General features: G+C 38.7%; 2 protein-coding genes across 2 annotated transcripts; both read right to left on the bottom strand.

The window, feature by feature from the left end:
- Nucleotides 1-244: 244 nt before the first annotated feature.
- On the bottom strand, nucleotides 245-2,363 carry LOC146316957 (ribonuclease P protein subunit p25-like protein). Its single transcript, XM_084734858.1, has one exon. It carries the CDS (start codon nucleotides 2,360-2,362, stop codon nucleotides 1,703-1,705), a length of 660 nt encoding a protein of 219 aa, XP_084590984.1. The 5' UTR covers nucleotide 2,363; the 3' UTR covers nucleotides 245-1,702.
- A 231-nt stretch (nucleotides 2,364-2,594) lies between these two features.
- On the bottom strand, nucleotides 2,595-14,648 carry LOC146316956 (protein mono-ADP-ribosyltransferase PARP6-like). Its single transcript, XM_084734859.1, has 24 exons — nucleotides 14,403-14,648; nucleotides 14,163-14,203; nucleotides 13,609-13,686; nucleotides 12,394-12,488; nucleotides 12,240-12,300; nucleotides 12,042-12,132; nucleotides 11,874-11,940; nucleotides 11,013-11,162; nucleotides 10,793-10,928; nucleotides 10,529-10,660; nucleotides 9,558-9,653; nucleotides 9,357-9,449; nucleotides 9,143-9,268; nucleotides 8,992-9,057; nucleotides 8,815-8,882; nucleotides 8,651-8,699; nucleotides 7,032-7,144; nucleotides 6,856-6,928; nucleotides 6,497-6,566; nucleotides 6,326-6,405; nucleotides 6,159-6,222; nucleotides 5,990-6,074; nucleotides 5,811-5,883; nucleotides 2,595-2,651 (listed from the first exon to the last, which is right to left on the bottom strand). The coding sequence occupies exons 2-24, from the start codon at nucleotides 14,163-14,165 to the stop codon at nucleotides 2,595-2,597; spliced, it is 1,926 nt and encodes a 641-aa protein (XP_084590985.1). The 5' UTR covers nucleotides 14,166-14,203; nucleotides 14,403-14,648.
- Between the last annotated feature and the right edge of the window lie 3,191 nt (nucleotides 14,649-17,839).

Here is a 17,839-nt window from a genome sequence, read left to right as displayed (position 1 = left end):
ATGCAGCTCATTGATGTTTTTTTTTCTGTTGTTGACCTACTGGATCTAACTTTGACCTAGAAATAATACTGTAAAGTACCCAACATTTTCATGATTTTTATTGTCTTTATTTTGAGCAATAGTTTCCCATGTAAAACAGACCAACATCTTCATTATCATCATTATTATCATTCTCATATAAATGCTCAATAATGATGGGATTTATTTTCAGTAAAATGCAATTTAAAAATAAACTCCACTATGTATTAGATCAAATAAATTAACATTAAAAGGAAGATAACTCATCTTTCTTTAAAATTCTTTGTTTTCAAATTAACTGACTTATTAACTTTACTTATTAACTTCATGAACTTGGTGCAAGGACTGACAGATTAATCAGATATTCATATGCATTTAATAACTGCCTTTTATTTGTAAATGTTTAAGTAACTTTTGAAAGACTTTATATAACATTAAACATAGCTGGAACTTTATCTATCATTGAAATGTTGGAATGTTTCGTAAGTCATAAACATAAATTGCTCAGATCAGAATTATCCTAATTTCTGTGTTACTTTTGCTCCTTATCAGTCAATGGTTGTCTTCCCCTGCATTGCTCACTGTCCGAACCCACTGCACTTTGCACAGCCTGAAAGGCCATCGCACAAAGATCAGTCTTATCTGTTACTGACAGCCTAATTCATCCCATCATACAAAACTGGTATATCAATCCATCCTTCCTGTGTGAATCCATACACAGTGTGAATCCATTTTTTCATTGTGAGTCTAACAAATAGACTTGGACAACAGGCCACAAGTTGAGTTTCACTGTTGTAGATACTTCCTTTTCTCAGTTATGACTCACTTATAAATACCACAAGATTTTAGATAAGGGTTGTATTTCTCTATAACACAAAATGACATGCCAGATGACATGTTTTGAGTACAAACACTAACTAACTTTGATCAAAATATATTTTCTCTCTGTAAAATCCCAGGTTTAAAGGTTTAGTCTGCTTCTATTATTCTTTTCTAAGTTTTTACTTTTGTGCACATAAAAGTTGCACATAAACTCTCCAACACAGCCTAAAACTTTAAAATTGAGATGCAACTCATTTATTTATTTATTCTGTTGAGGTTACATAAAAATAAAAAAAAAAAAGGACAGCGTCATTATGAAAATCAACCCCTAATCAAAATGTTCTGTTCCTAAGATCTTGATAATTTACACGAATTTCCTCCAAAAGTAAAAAACAGATTGAAGATTATTGATGCAAACTTTGATGTTTTGTATTTACAGTGACTGTGACTGACTTGACTTTTGCAGTGCTTTGTTAACCTTTTGCATCAGAATAATATTAATGTGACTATTTATGTTACTGCCATACATTACTACAAGTGTGCTTACAAGTGTTGCAAAAGACAGTTTTAAACTTCAACATGCACTAGCATTGCTACAAATCATTCAGAGTATTGTCACTTTTATTAATTCTCAGTGAAGCTGTATACTTATGCAAAATTGTAGCTCAGGATTTGAGAGGTCTTTAGTTTGGCCATTGGAGGCAGAGGCAACTGTTCACTTTAGTGACGAAAAATACAAAAGTTAAAATTCAGAGGTATTTCATATTTTAGACAAACTTAATGCAGCTAAAAAGACATGATAAAACAACCCTCTGACCAAGCTTATATAGCAGTTAATTGTCTCTTATTTCACATGATGCCTTCAGACTTTGGACGCTGGTGGAGAACAAACACTCCAGTCATCCAGGCGAACTCTCTTGGCTGTGTGCTGTGAGGAGGGACTATATGCCGGCCTGTGCAGAGCTGGTCTGCGTCTCTCTGCGTCCTCTGTGGGGACAATCAGGGTTTGGGGAGGTTGGTATCCCGGCTCCTGGGGATCCAGAGGGTCTTTAGAGAGCAGGATACAGATAGCAGGGACTGTCCTCTGCACGGTTACACCCGCCGCTCCCTGCTGTGGACTCTCCCACACCTCATTCACTGTCTTGTAGTATAGCTTGGACACCTGGTGGAGCCCTCCCACTTTACGTTTCAGGATCTCCACACAGGTGATGGTCTTGGTGACTCCTCTACCTGAGCCGGTGAAGACCACCTGTCTCAGGGATGTCCCGCTGCTCTCCCCTTGCATGCGGGCTGTTGCAAACCGCAGCAGATTGCGGATCTTGCTTCCCTCTTTGACTCTCATGTGCAGGATGTCTGCTGCCAGGCCGGGGATCGGATAGGGACCGGTGTCCTCTGTGCGGCTGACTCTCCTGAAGTTGCCAAGTTTTGGAGACAAAGACGAAGACAGGACATCAGACTGCTGCTCCATCACAGTGCTGCTTGCACCATTTGAACTCTTCATCTGACCCCTGGGTTCAGTCATGGTTTTGAAATTACAGTTCAGGATGCTGCAGCCGGATTATTTGCACATATCTCCCTTGACAATCACATTTCTTGTCCATTTAGTATAAGAAACTAAAAACTGATCATCTTTGTAATCCAAACTTGTGACTTATCGTGATCTTCCCTCTGTCCTCTCTATCCATACTGCATTTCCTTTTTGTCTTCAGAGCACTGAGATGACAGCCAGCAGTGTGAAGAGGGTATTTCTTCCTCTAATCCCATTGACGTGAAGGAAAAGATGTCCTTGCTCTATTCAGCACTGAGGACAGCTGATGCCAACAAACACATATGAGGCTCAGAGAGAGACATGTAGAGTGGGACATAGTGCTCTTAAAGGCACATGCAACATTTAATAATGTCTGTCACATTCTAGTTTGTGGGTTTTGGAGGGGAGCTTTTGTTAAACCCTTGAGGGCTCGGAGTTGTTATTTGTCCATGTGGTTGCTTGAATTATATGGATGAATAAACGAGAGTTAATGAGATTTAACAAGGCATGCAGTCGAAACAATCTTTTGTTTCAGCTGAACTGGTTTTGATTGTTGACATTCTTGATGCACCTTTTTGCAGATATCACACCAAACTACAATCTCACCGGGGTAAAGATAAAAGATTAGAAACAATATAATAATTATGGCAACGACATACAAGATATCACGTTTTTCAAGACAACTTCCCCTCTGCACTATCATCAGAGAGCCATATGGTCTTCGAGAAGTGTCTTCCTTTGGGCTATTACAGCTACTTCGCAGTTCTCCTCCCCTCAGTCCTGCAGCCTGCTGGGCTGACCCAGAAAATGCCTGCTACATCATTTTTGCCTCCTTTGAATCAATGACATTTGAGGACAATCATACCTTGGAGCTGCTGGCAAACTTGCATGGAACCATAAAAAAAAAACAAAAAAACAGAACTTACAGGAAAATATCTGCATCCAGATGCAAACACAGGTGTTTTCCTATATTTTTTTTTTTCTTTAAAGGAGCTGAGCCAAGTGAGGAGGTCGGGGGGGGGGGAGGGGGGGGCAGCTGTGTGGCTCATATGGAACCAGTATACTGTTATAATGGTGCATTTCTGCCTCACAGGATGGTATGCACTCCATGATATTCACTGACTTGAACAATCAGCACAAATTACAGTTGAACGATTTTGAAAACAAATCTGATTGTGACAAAGTTTACGTCATTATTATAATTCTTATTGAAAAACATTATCATTAACATGGTTATGGTGTGATTTTTGGAGGGATATACATCAAATAAAGATTTTTTGTTAAGTCTGTAGAATATAGCGTAGGCCAGGACAACAATATTTAAATTAAAAGTGGTATTTTGACACACATTTTGCCTTTAACAAATATTGCGCTTCCTGTGTGGCAGTAGGTCACATTATATTTTCAATTAATTTTGATTACTTGTTTGACCCAAGCACAAATATGTGGTTCTTGGTGCTGTCAAGATATGTAGCTCAGAGCAAATCACAACTGATTCCCAGGAGAATCCATCAGTGAATATATTGCCATCATGGTTAAACATCTGGATAATGACTGTGGTGCGTTGCTGCATGTGCCAAAAAATCTCTCAGTTTCTTCTTTGTATGACCTTTTTTTCAGTATAAGCACATGAATATTTTGTGTGTGACTCATATGACACATCTGGTGTGTTATGCGCAGTTGACCAGTGTTGTAGAATATAACCAGTGGTGGAAAGAGCGCTGAAAATCTGTACTCAAGGAGAGCTACTGGTACTGAAATATTTCTCAACTACGTGCAAAACTACTGGTGTTAATATTCTGTTAAAAAGAAAAGTCAAAAGGAGTTTCTGTTTCTCTAAATCCTCAGCCTAAATTACTCCCAGCTGCTGGTTGTTTTTTGTTGTTATTATTAATGACTTGCATTGGCCTATTTGCAACTGGATAGTCTTATTAGCTATAAAATACAGTTGAAAGGTTTGGATATTAAAATTTAAATTGTGGACCTAAACAGTGCTCAATTATGATGTTGAAAGTAACTAAGTAAATTGCATAGTGTAATCTATTCTTAAGTACAAGTAAAATTACAGCCTTAAAAATACTCAAAAGTACAATTACTCAAATAAATGACTTATCTATAGTAATTTGAATAGTCTTCAGAGTAAGAGGATCTGATACCATACCAGGTTTCAATATAACATGATAACACTTGTATCTACTTCCAGTATGCAGACTGATATTATTAAACTGGATGTAACCACAGGCTCCAACTCACTCTGCCCTCATGCAGATGTACTGCAGCATCTGCATCTAAAAAGCTGAATTCTCACTGGAAGAGTATGAGGACAAATTCTACAGGATCTGTGTTTTCCTCTGTTTTCATGTCTGACTGTTTGTATATTCTTAGGTAATTTTCTCTATATTTATACTCAGTCATTGTTCACTCTGAAAAAAAAAGCATGATAAAGAGAGCTGTAAAAAACACAGGCTCATGTCAACACCCAAAATTTAAATGTGCTCACTGTGTGATCTAATCCCCAGCAGTCTCCACTTACATGCATTTAGAATTACAGCATGGCAGTTATGGGGTGTTATTGGCCCTGTGGTTGCCATTGGTTACACTTCCACCTAGTGGTACAAAACATGTATTACACAAAAAACAGAACCTCTGAGCTATGGGCAATCTGCATTAACAAGTAAAGGGAAAAGACCAAAATTATTTAACAAAATTAGCAAACATTGTAAGCCTTTATTTAGAAAAGCATTGTTATAAAAATGTATAAAATATTTGTTTACAGTATGAGACAATGGGCTCCTGGACACAGAGATATAAAGCCTCCTGCTCTCCACCGGGAGCAAGAGCAAGAGATCCAGATAAAAAGTTTTCAGTTGAAGTCAATTTGCATTTCTTTGTGGCCATCTTGTGGCCTTTTGTGGTCAATTTCAGTCTCTTTGTAGTCATTTTGTGTCTCTTTATAGTCATTTTGTGTCTCTTTGCTTTGCATAGCTTTGTGGTTGTCTGATTGACTTTCCAGCAAGAAATGTTACCCCTGGTCACTGGCCCAGTGACCCCCTGACCATTTAGGCCCCCGGGTCTGAGCCCATTCAGTGATCCATCCATGTTTATAGTATACAGTTATGACAAATTAAAAAATAAGGCAAACAAAGCTTTTACAGGTGTGCGATAACAACAAACTACTGAGTTTCATCCATCTAATATTAGTGCAATTGATAGCATAAAGAAGAGATTATCTTCAGTTTTGTTGTGGTATTTTTTCTTCCTTTGAGTTCTTTCCTCAAACAAAAGCTGAAAAATGTAATATCAAGCAGCTCGTTGTTTTATATTCACTTGTCAAACTGATAAAAGCCACACATAATGAATTTAAACACAAAGAAACCAAGACATATTCTCAGTCAGTGTTTTTTCTTGCTTCAAAGCCTCAGCACGCCCTTGAAGCAATTACTTGTAAAATTTCCCTGTGGATCCTGGCTTCCTGAGTGTTGATGTGGACGTCTCCCACCTGGCCGTTCTCGTACCTGAGAGAAAGAAAAGCAGAGCGTTGTAGAGATCCGAAATACGGCCTTGAAATTTCTAATTACACCGAGTGGTGGAAAGGCTGCTGCTGCTCCATGCTGTACTCACACGAAGAGGAAACGTGTGCACACGTGGTCAGATATCGGACACACCCAAATGTTCCCATGTTTCTGAAGATCCTTTGAAGTTATCACTGTCAAGACACACAAACAGCTTGTATGAAACAATGCCACAAAATCAAGGCTGCTTGTAACACGCACATATTATCTCAATTTACCTTCACACAGAGCGATGCAGTTTAGGTTCCTGTTTTGCAGAAATCTGGCTTGCCCCGGCTGTTCCTAAAAACAAGGAGAGGATACAGAGTGAGATACAAAGAACAAGAGAAGATGCTCTTGCACTGTTTGCATCTGCAAATTTTGGACAACTTGAATGATTCTCTACCTGACTGATTTTATTTATTTGGTTGTATTTCTTTATGAGTTCTTCTTTGGTTGGTATTTGGTGTCGCCCTTTACCCATCTCTGAACACGGCAGAAGGATTAAAAAATATTAGAATTCATTTTTGTGTAAATTGGTAATTTTTTATCATCAAAAATGTGCATTTATTCATACCAGAATATCCAAATGATATGCTGGAGATGGGACTCAGATAGATGCCTTTCCCATATGCAGCTCCATGAAGCTTAAAAAGGAAAAGAGAGAGATTGTAGCGAAAAAAGAAAAAAGAAAACTCAAAAGTCTGTTGAAATATCCACAAGGAAGGAGTTCATTATACTACAGGAGAGACTTGATGTTCTCAGCAATTATACGAAAAAAAGTCTGTATATATATCAGAATCTCTGATCAGACAAAATTAGTTGGAAAATATTGAGTATTGACAAAAATCAATGTTGTGCATCCCTGATTTAAGGGATTGTGTTAATTTAGCTCAAATAATACAAAACTTTTTTGTCATACTTGTATTTTCATACCTGTAATTTTGTATAAGAGGCATTAACCAGCCCATTTCTCAAAATAGAGTGCCAGTTTTCTATGTGGGAACCACTGAAAGAAGAGAAAATAGAGAAAGTGTGTGAAGCAGGAATCATTTTCTGTGAGTGTTGATATGCAGGTTTTCTATCAGTGGCACAGCTTTGATTTTACTCACTGGAAAGCGAAGGTGCTGCCATAAAGCTTCCTGGCAGTTTGAAAACGAGCCTCTTTGGATGGAGGGCTGCTGATCAACAGGAACTGATGGGGCGTGTGCATGAACTTCAGTTGCTTTTGTGCGCAAAGTGAGAAAAAAGAAAACAGATGATGCAAACAATAAGAAAAAAAAAGTTTACAATTCAATAAAGGCCAACTATTAACTACTACTGCTGTAAAACTTGCAACTATTGTGTTAAGTGAACAGTTCACCCCAAAATCAAAATTATTCTGTTGTGAGAAGTTTCATGTAGGAATTATTTTCTACACTCTTACAGCAGTTGGCTTCAGTTATGTTGCATTACTGCCTCCTTCTGGCTTTAACCGTACACGTTTCCTCCTCCATTACCATCTTATAATTAATCCTGCAGATTTCAAAAACCTAAATATCTTCTTTCTTTCCTCCACGGCGTCGCCACACTCAAACAAATCTTTCACTGGTCTCCACTCGTCCGTCACTCTGCACACCTGTGATCATAATCCATCTTTCCTCTGCATATCCAAAAAACGCAAAACAGTGCACACTTTTTTTAGACTGAAAATGAGCAAGACAGTCACCCAGCTGGAGGTGGTATGACATCATAAGAGGAGGCAAATCTGACTGGTGTTTTGGAGCACATTTTCTGAAAGGTGGCGCAAACTATAAAGAGAGAGGAATGTCCCCTTTAGACACAACAGAGACTCATATGTGTGTTGAAAAATCATGAAAAACTATATTTTGCATAATATGTGACCTTTTATTTACATCCAGTGTCGTCGTGCGCACAAGTCTCTCGTCCATGAGTAGATGCACGCTTCATTCTGCTTGGTGATAGCGTTGGCCAATGCATTCTCATCCGAACTCACTACATACCCATGATTTGTCACCGTACCTCAGCGTTTCATACTGATGCAGAAAGTACCCTTTCACAGCTGTATGACACGCTGCCAGCAAGACTTTTTAACCCATTGTTAATTTTGTGAACTGCATCAGTTTGGGTGGGCTTAGGCTACAAAACTACTTTGGTAGGTTTAGGATGGGGTTACAATAAGTAAGTTATGTCACATGGGGCACATAAAACAATTACATTGGTTTCATATGGATGAAATTCCTGTGTTTGTTTGAGCCGGGCGTCCACCTCACCTGTCCAAATGCAGACTCTCTCCCTCTTTACACTACGCTAGAAGCTCAATATGTCTCTGATAGGTTTGCATTCAAGTCATTTGAAAGTCTGGCGCGTCTTTCTGCCAGTAATGGATACCATATGCATCTGTATGAGTTGCCAAGCGCTGACGACAAAACATCTGCATTTGACAAGTTGGTAATTAGAACATCCTGGGTTGTAGTTCGGTAGAAAGCAAACACTTCCGACATGAAACTGCTCACAACAAGGTCTGTCGATTATCTTGAGCAATCAAGTCATGATGTCTGGAAAGAGACACTGATGTTGAGTTTTTGTATTTGAGTGAAAGCAGACATCTCCAAAACAATCTAGAGGCATAAATAGCACTACTGATTAGGGGAAAAATAAGTACATTTGATTTTGGGGTGACATGTCCCTTTAAGACATCAGATTATATCTATGAACTACTCTATCATACCCTGTTCAGCGGAAGCTTGACAATGTGCGATCTGTTGCTCGCTAAAATCCTACAAACATACAGACACACACCTGGATGTGAATCTGAGAAATTTAATGACGCATCGAGTTCATAAAACAGAATAAAAATCTGAGTGAAAGGCTCGTTTAGATTGTGTCACTCACCATTGTAGTAAAGGATGAGCGAGAGGGTCTATCTTGTCCATCTGCTTCTTTATTTCAGAATATGGACCCTGGATATGATAAAAGACAATTTAATCCATCTGACATTAATGCAGCTGTCAAGGAAACGTTCACCAGATTTCAGATTATTCTCAGACGAGGGATTTATTTTAAGATTACCTGTGCCATCCTCCTGATTAATAAAACACTGTCCAGAGCTTTTTGCAGCCTGTCGTAGCTCTTTCTCTGCCAAACCAAAAGAATATATGAATGCAGAAGAAAAGAACTGAGAAATGATTTCCCCATTACATCATAAATTGCAGTAGGATACCTTCGGACTAAAGGCCAGGGTTTTGGGGTTGCATGGATCAATAACGGAAGGGTACGGCTCAAATATGATGCTCTTGCGTGAAGACTGGAGGGCAGCTCTGCACATGGCCACCAGCAGGTCAACTACCTGTAGAACAGACACAACTTCAACACAATAATCTTATATTAAGACCATCCAGAGTGCCTATAAGAATATGAATGTGTGTGTTACCAACCTCTGCACCAGTGGCAACCTCTTCAGTAGCTCCAGACATCACACCCAGCGTATAAAAGGAAAACACACAGAGCTCCCTGGTGCAAACTGCAGGCTACAATCACACACAAAGCACAATAGTGAGTATCTATGCCTGAATTCCTAGTTTTGCTTCAGTAGATCATCCGCTAAACCACCAGTAAATTTATCTGTAGGAGTGTACCTTTAGCATGGGGCCGTTCTGAAACACATGACGCTCATCACAGACAACACAGTATTCATTCAGCGTGGGGATTCTCTGCTCAGCGTACCTCATTATCTGTGGACACAATGGAAAACATGTTGCTTTCTGTCCTACTGTCTGCTCCAGATGAGCCAAAACTAAAATTAAAATAGTGTTTGCATTTTTAAGCCATTTTAGAACATTTTACTATCAATTTCAATATAAATTCCAGTCAAATTATTTTAAAATTGGTGGCTTCTTTGTTGTGACTTTATCTAAGAAATCTACATTTCTGAAGGTTGTGAGGGTTTCAGTAGTGTAATCATGTCATTTTGTGTAACCCATTGTGATAATATCAGTCAACATTATCACCCTTAAAATACTGGGGGAGAAAGAGCATCTATAGCCAGAATATTTTCATATCTGACTCTATGAATTAGGGATCTATTTCAACCAAACCAGAGTTGAACAGCTGTTTTCAGTAAAACAAAAAGGATCTTACACTTTTTCTCTGCAACCACCTCTCTCTCTCTCATCTCCCATTAGTCACTAATCTACAAATGCATCTTCCAAATAAATAAATGTAAATGTAAACTTTTAAGACAACTTGGCACTCACAAGTGCACAAAAAGTGCTCAAAGTTAAGTCTAAGGAAAAGAACAGTTGTTGAGTAGAGCTTGTGGTGAGATTGTTTTGTCTGTATTTCAGTTATTTTTGGTAATTTCCATGGTTACGCAAGGTGGATATGTAAAAATGTTTGAGTGAATTGTTGTCATCCCAGTGAGATTGTGTTTGCCTCTTTTTAAACTATGAAAAACCTTTGCACGAGGGCACCACTCTAAATCACTGCTGTACAGGATGTGTAAAAAGGACGTGGTTACCACTGGTTGTCACTGGATTATGAGACCGGGTACAGTTACTCTTGAAATTCACTTTCTGACAGAAATATTTCTTGACTTAATATGCTTTACCTGCACCAAGAAGCCGTGCTGCAGAGTTGGGGTGGTCTTACAGTGACCGATGGCCTGGGAGGAGAAAAGCAGCTCTATCAGCTGTTTGGTGCTGAGCTGTGCTGATGACTTGACCGCTGACACCACCACCCTCTGTGGAAGAACAAACACTTTTATTTACTTTGTAAGTTACAGGGGAGACAAAAACTTGGAAATAGACGGCAGCAACCGTGAAATACTTAAGTGAACATCATAGAAGCGTATTCTGAATTATTTGTGCTTCACCTTTCCGCTGGGTGTGTAGGCGAAGAGCTCTCCTGCAGGATTCTTGATGGTGTAGGAAGTTGTGTGATTGGTGAAACGGTTCAGTTTCATTGCAGGTAAAATGATCCTTTGTTTCACAGCAGGTTCCTCATCGGACCTGTTCACAGTGAGCGAGGGGAGCAGTGAACAAAGGCTCGAGAACGGACCGAATCGGTGATAAAACCGTTGGATCGAAACTTACTTTGACAGCGGAAGCCAGATGCTAAGTCTTGCGCGAACTTTCTTGATGGTTCCACTCGGTCTGAACCAGCTTTGTCTGCTCTTCTGTCGAACCCTGATGCCCTCATTGGTCAGGTGTTTCCACTCCCGAGATGAGAAGACTGTGAGAATACTGAGGAACAGAACCAACAGTTTGTCAGTACATTTTGTTTCCATTGAGTTTGAACGAAGCTAATGATGATGTTTAAAATTTTCAAAGGGAGTCTGGTTAGTTTGGCAAGAGCAATAAAACAGCTTTTTCTTACTTACCTGCTTACTATCAGACAAAAACCATAACAATCTGAGCCTGTCAGTGGCAAAAACATGCACAAGCAAACAAGCAGGCGTCACCTGCCCTGCAAGAAGAGGCTCTGTTTCTATCACTCTTCCCCTCTTCCATCACAATTAGTTTTTTCATTTGTGTTGATTTTGATACTTGGTTTGTAAAGGTTACAGTCTGTCATGTTGTTGCACTGTACAGTGAATCAGCTAAAAAAAACAAGAGGAGAAACTTACCAAGCAGCTCTTTCATCCTCTCTCAGGGTAAAATATATTTTTCGTCTTATTTATAATTCCTTTTGAAATGTGATCTCTGTGCATTCTTGCAAACTTCTATCTGATTTATCCTGTTATTATAATCCACAGTGACTGACAGAGGAATAAAAAACGACTGCTCTGCTGGAAGAACCTCATTTTGCTGATGGGTCTCAAGCGGATAACTTGCACCCTACTATTATATTCCATTTCCAACATATCCTGCCGACAGATCCACCTAAATCTTACACACTGGACCTTTAAGAAATCTAATTATCCCTTCCATAAAAATTATAGCATGAGCACTCACTTCTGAAGTTGTTTCCCCAGGCTGAAATGATCTCTGTTGGATGGTTGAAAGACTTCAACTGAAGGAGCTGTGGTGAGAAACATCATCCGATCAGGCGTCATGTTGACTTATAGTAAATTTAAGTTCAAATTCATGAATTTGATTAACAGCGGTGTTGCTGATGCTCACCAGGTCCGTTCAGATACTGAGACAGAGAGAAGTGCAGACGGATAATGATGGGCTCTGATGGATTAATCCTCCAGGCCTTGGCGACGTCCGCCTGTTGACACCAAACAGTGTAATCATCTTAAAACACACACAGGTGCCACAAAAGCAAACATGTTGATATATTGGACCTGTATTGACTGTACTGTAATTTTTACTTACGTCCAAAAAGTTTGGATTTATGTTTAAGTCAACATCCACATAATCGATTGACCCATATTCACTATTTCAGAGGAGAAGAAAGGAGAAGTCTGGTGTATAAAAGCAGCAACAATGCTTTAATTTCAAGTCCACGAATAAGAAAATATGCTCTGACCTGACAGAGATGGCAGAGTCTGAATACAAAGTCCTGACTGCGTCTATGTCCGTGTCCAGCTGAGGATGGTGATACAGGTCAGTGGCACAGCTCTCCTGCAGAGACAAACACCGACACACTCACCTTATGGTCCAAACAGCTCAGCACCACAGGGGGCCGAGAGATTAAACCACTCAGCTTTTTACTACAATGACTGAGAAGGAGGCTGTTATTCCCTTTGTGACAACAAAGTTTTTCAAGATATGAATGTGCATAACATTTTATCTTATTGACCTCAACAACAACTAAATGATTTATAACTTACTATAACTCAGCTTAAGTTAGTTGTAAGCAGATAAAAGGAGTTAATCAAGCCCTTGTGAGTTCATATAAGATGTTTATTAACATAATTATGTGTACTTATGTGTTAATAAGACTATTGTGACTAATCACATCAGAAGCATGCTCATTATTAGATTATAATACATTTATTAACACTTATTAAAACAGTTTGCAGACTGCTTAAGAACATTAATATAAGTCTTATGAGTAATGCAGTTTTAATAACTTGACTTTTATGTTGTTGTTAAACATTTACTAAGCTCTTAAAAGAAGTTATAAGGGCCTTATTACCCATTAATTAAAACTTATTACAGGGACCTTAATGTAAAGAGTTTACAGAGCGGTTTATATAATTATGTTCATTATATTAACAAATTATGCATTATGTCTTCTCTCAAAAAACGTGTTTGCTGATGAAGGCCATGAGAAGTTGCTGAAGAAATCTAAATGGACCTCGAGCTAAGAAATTTTTGTCAAACTGTTTCTGGGGTTGAGAACGAACTTAAAACTCAGTGTGTCTTCATGAATTTGGAACACATTTATAAAAATTTTTAAACCTGCTTGTGTATGATCTGCACACGTGGTAATCATGTGTGTAATCATATATAATACATCTTGTCTAATCAATCATTTACTTCCTCTTCATGCATGTGTTATGGAGGCTTCAGAGGAGCAACTATATTAAATACATTAAAGAAACTTTTATTTTTTTTTGTTATGTCCTTAGGTTGGCTTACAGCTTATAGTGTTATTTAACATTTATTCATTTTTTTATATTAAAGCAAAACTTTACTGTACGGCACTGCTATTCCAACATCCGGTAACTTGTGCTCTGATCAAAACTTCACGTGCAACAATGTCTGTATGTGTGTGATGATAATAGGGATTTCTTACATGGAATTCACACAGGAAGTCCTCTGTGTCACTGTCCTCATCAGTTTGGCTCTCTGTCCACTCCTGACTGTCCGTCTCCTGTGAGGTTCAAGGGGAGATTTGTCAATCAAAAGATCCTCTTATTTACGCAGCTAATTTGTTCCTTCTGTCACCAAACAAGTCAACTACTTAGATGCTGCATCAGTGGTAACAGTTCTTGATTAATCAAATTATTTGTTCTATAAAATGTTAAATGTCTTGCTTTGTTAAAACCCAAAGAATTTATTATCATAGACAGCAAAAAACAGCAAATATTCACATTCAGAACCCAAATTGAAGCTTGAACGAGTGAATTTCTGGTATTTCTTTTTTAAAAAAGGACTTGATCCATTATCAAAATTGTTGCAGATAAATTCTGAACTCAATTTTGATTTTATTTCTTAAAAAAGAGAGGCTCATTACCTGTCAATACAAGCAACTCCCTGCCCTAAAATCACATCCAGACTATCAGATATTAAGAAAAAATTATAAATGAAATATGAACGGGTGAAGGAAATCTGGATTTATAAACTCACCATGTGTTCAGTTGTTTGGCACTTCTTCAACAGTCAGCAGTCTGTGTTAAACATTAAACATATTATAAATAAACATATTACTGGCAGTAATCCCATTACAATGTTACTTGTATTTCTCTCCCTTTAGCTCAGTGTCTTCTGTGATGTTGAAAATGCTAATAAAGTTATTTAAAACACAGGAACATGTGTAGTGATGATGTGTTTATGATGTCAGTGTCACAAAGCGATAAAAATCCTTACCTTTCCTTCCTGAGAAAAACTTTTCCACATTTTTCCCGTTGAACAAACAATGTAATGATGCAAAAACAACAACAAACAGGAGAATCTCATGTCCACACGTGACCCCGAAACAACAAAAACGTAAGTGAATATTCCTGTTTGTTGGCTTGGCTGGCTGTTGTGTGCTCGGCTGTCCTCTTCCCCCTCTGGTTGTGAACAGCAGGAAGTCCCACATGTTCAGTCTTGGACCTCGGAGTCACGTGACTGGCTGCAGATACTAACAGTCTGATCAGCTGAACCTGGTCCAGACAGATGAGAAGAGGCTGAGGATGAGACCTGCAGCTCCAGGGCTTTAAACTCTCTACTTTTTAAAAAAATCCTGTTTGTGTGATATGAGTGCCATCCTTTCCACTGCACTCCTCAGTGAAACAGGAGAAAAACTAAACAAACTCATGCATCACTGTCTTCTGAGCAGTCAGCTTCATGAATCAGCTTTAAGACTGTGACGACAACAGAGTTCCCTGGTGGCACAGTTGAAGGATGGTGATCTGGGTGATGTTTGGCGTTTATTAGTCTTCCTCTGTGCCTCGCTGTGCTGCAGACTGACCTTAATCGGCAGTTACCCTTGTTAGCCGTCGCCTGCTGCTCTGCAGTCTGGCCAGATTAGGCACTTCTAGGACTGCATACATCTGTGCAAGTCCTCTCTCAACAAGTGCTTTCTTCACAGTAATCCACTTAGACATGAGTGGGTGTTTGTAATGTGGCTGTGGTGTTTATTTATAGTGGGTGGGCACAATATCACAAACCCCTGTGCTTTATACTGCCATTTTCAATGCCCTGCATGAACTGTAAGAACACAAAAGCAACTGGAGTTTCTGCTGAGGTGAGTCAACATGTCTCAGTCACAGTGAGCAACATGATGAGTGTCACAAAGCCAGTATTTGTTGCAGGATATTGATTTATAGCAGTTTTTGTGCCCGCCTCCTCATTTTATACACCTACTGTTATGTCATAACTATGTGTCTGTCACACCCACAAGATAAATGAGCAACAGGTTCACAGTGGATCAGATTTATAGAATATCTGCTGCCTCCGTCGTAGACACCAAACAGTCGATACTGAGAATGATCAGGAGGGAAACTGATGAATACAAGTTTTAAACCGTCAGTCTAATGGAAATCAAGATTGCTCTCTTTTTAATACAGATAAAGACAGGAAATTAGAAGAGAGAAAGACGGTTTATAAAAAACAACAAAGGGACATTTGATATTTGAATCTTAACTATCAGGATTTACATACGCTGCTTAAAGTCAAATAGACAAACATGACGCCAACAGTCATATGCATCATCCAAATTAGTTTTGCATCTCTAGAAGAGAAAGCGTGTAAAAAAAACCCCATTGAACTTAAAACCAGTTTGAACATGTGGTGCAGCTTAAGTTGTTTTTGCTTTTGTGACATTCTCATTTTATTTTTCAGCACTGAAGCTCAGATTGAGTAAGACAGCGAATCGTCTGCATATAAACATCTGCACTGAACATGGATCACTATAATAATTCCACATTTCATCACATTTTAGTCGTTTTGCAGGTTGACAGTCTCACCCAGCAGCTCAAGACACTTCAACCTGTCATCCACAAGAGAGCGCTGTTGTTGAGACAGAGAGAGAGAGAGAGAGAGAGAGAGAGAGAGAGAGAGAGACAGAGAGAGAGAGACCCACAGATGGACAGTGTGTCCCAGTTCACACGATGTACCAGTTGCTGGAGAATTTAATTTAACAAGTTAAATTTAACTTAATAAACAACCAGATATCATATCATTTTCCCATAGATTTGATACAAAGCTACAATTTGCTTTAATGTTTTGCTGCAGCAGGGAGTAACGGTGCCTTTTCCTTTGTGCAGTGCATCATGGGAGAGGTGCCACTGGCAATGTGCCCTTGAGCAAGGAACCGAACCCCTAACTGCTCTGGGTGCCTGACTCCCGGTATGTGTCAGCCACCTCCCTCTGACATCTCTCCACACTCTGATGCATGTGTACGGATCCTGTTTGACCATATGTGTGTATTTCAGGCGTGTGTGTGAGTAAAACTGCAACATAGTGCGAAAACTCAATTTCCCCTTGAGGGCTTAATAAAGTATGCCTTCCTACGTCTTCTGCTTTGTCGTGGGACAGTGTCCATCGTTAGCACACTCAAAAATGAAGCAGATTTAGTATGCATGCTTTGTGAAAACACTGCAGACTCAAAACCTTATTAGTATGTAGGCTAGTATGGATTTTGCACACAGCAAGGGTGTATAATTACTAACATGGCAAAGTACTGACAAAGTGCAAACTTAGATAAATGCTACAAATATTTTTCTGAAAATGATATGAAATAAGAGGGATTTCTTTTACCTGTGTGACCTGTTGCACTGTTTTAGAATGTGTAAGATCAGACAGTCCATAAATTTTGATTACTTCTGTTTGATGTTTTGAATGCATGCAATGAAATGATTTATTGTTTAACCAATCTTAAACTGGAAGTCAGTTTGACAGACATTTATCTGCAGCCTGATGCACCACTGGCTTCCATCCAGCTTTCACACTTTAGGTAGTACATTTATCCTTAAATGGACTCGAGCTGGGTGAACGTCAGTTTGGAATCAGATTTCTGTCTGTTGATGAGTGACAGCATCCACACGTGCCATAAATGTCATATACATCCAGATGAAATACTGTATAAGTTATTGATTTTTTTTCTGGTACGGTTTTGTAAGGCAAAAACATTTACAATAAGCTCATAATAGCTAATCAGGCTCACTACATATTTCCAATTGTTCTATAAGGCTACCTTCATTAAAGCATTTATGAGGTCGTATTAATTAGCAGCCTGATCAGCAAATGAAGACTCCAGCTTTGTTTTCAGCAGCTACAGAGATGAGCAAACCCAAGCTCTCCCATCCGATCTATTTACTGTAGTTTGTATTGAATAACATTGAGGAGTGTGCACATATGTTGAACATGGCACTGGGTGGATCTAATTTTATGGTGTGGTACAGCATGTTCCCAATATGATCCTCATGCATGGAGCCAAACATGGTTCAACATAGCTCTACTATATATACATATACCATAAGAGAATGACAACCAGATATATGGTGGGGTTTCACACCTATTTTTGGTAAAAGTGTGTCATATGTTACTACCTGAATGCATGCATTTGTATATGTTAGCAGGTTTACTGTTGCTTCAGACGTTAATGCACATCTTTGGGAAAATGATCCCCACATATTTCACATATTCTTTATACTTCATACTGTGAAATATATTGTGCATGGATTTTGTGCATATTTTTATATAAATTGCAGACATTTTTAATATCAGTGTTTCTGATTTCTATTTTTGTTTCTTGACTTTTGCAGTACTTGCTTCTTTATTTTCTCTTTCTATGTTTATTGTGTTATGCATCAAGTATC

The sequence above is a fragment of the Lutjanus erythropterus genome, chromosome 13 (genome assembly GCF_056507025.1).
Source record: "Lutjanus erythropterus isolate fLutEry1 chromosome 13, fLutEry1.hap2, whole genome shotgun sequence".
Lineage (NCBI taxonomy): Eukaryota > Metazoa > Chordata > Actinopteri > Lutjaniformes > Lutjanidae > Lutjanus > Lutjanus erythropterus.
This window is presented reverse-complemented; position numbering and strand designations above follow the sequence as displayed.

Excerpts from the sequence above, each read along its gene's own strand:
- LOC146316957 (XM_084734858.1), bottom strand. The coding sequence starts at position 2,362 with ATGACTGAACCCAGGGGTCAGATGAAGAGTTCAAATGGTGCAAGCAGC.
- LOC146316956 (XM_084734859.1), bottom strand. Across the intron at positions 12,489-13,608 it reads ACTTCCTGTGTGAATTCCAT|GAGAGCTGTGCCACTGACCT; the intron begins GTAAGAAATCCC and ends TTGTCTCTGCAG. Across the intron at positions 12,301-12,393 it reads GACTCTGCCATCTCTGTCAG|TGAATATGGGTCAATCGATT; the intron begins GTCAGAGCATAT and ends CCTCTGAAATAG.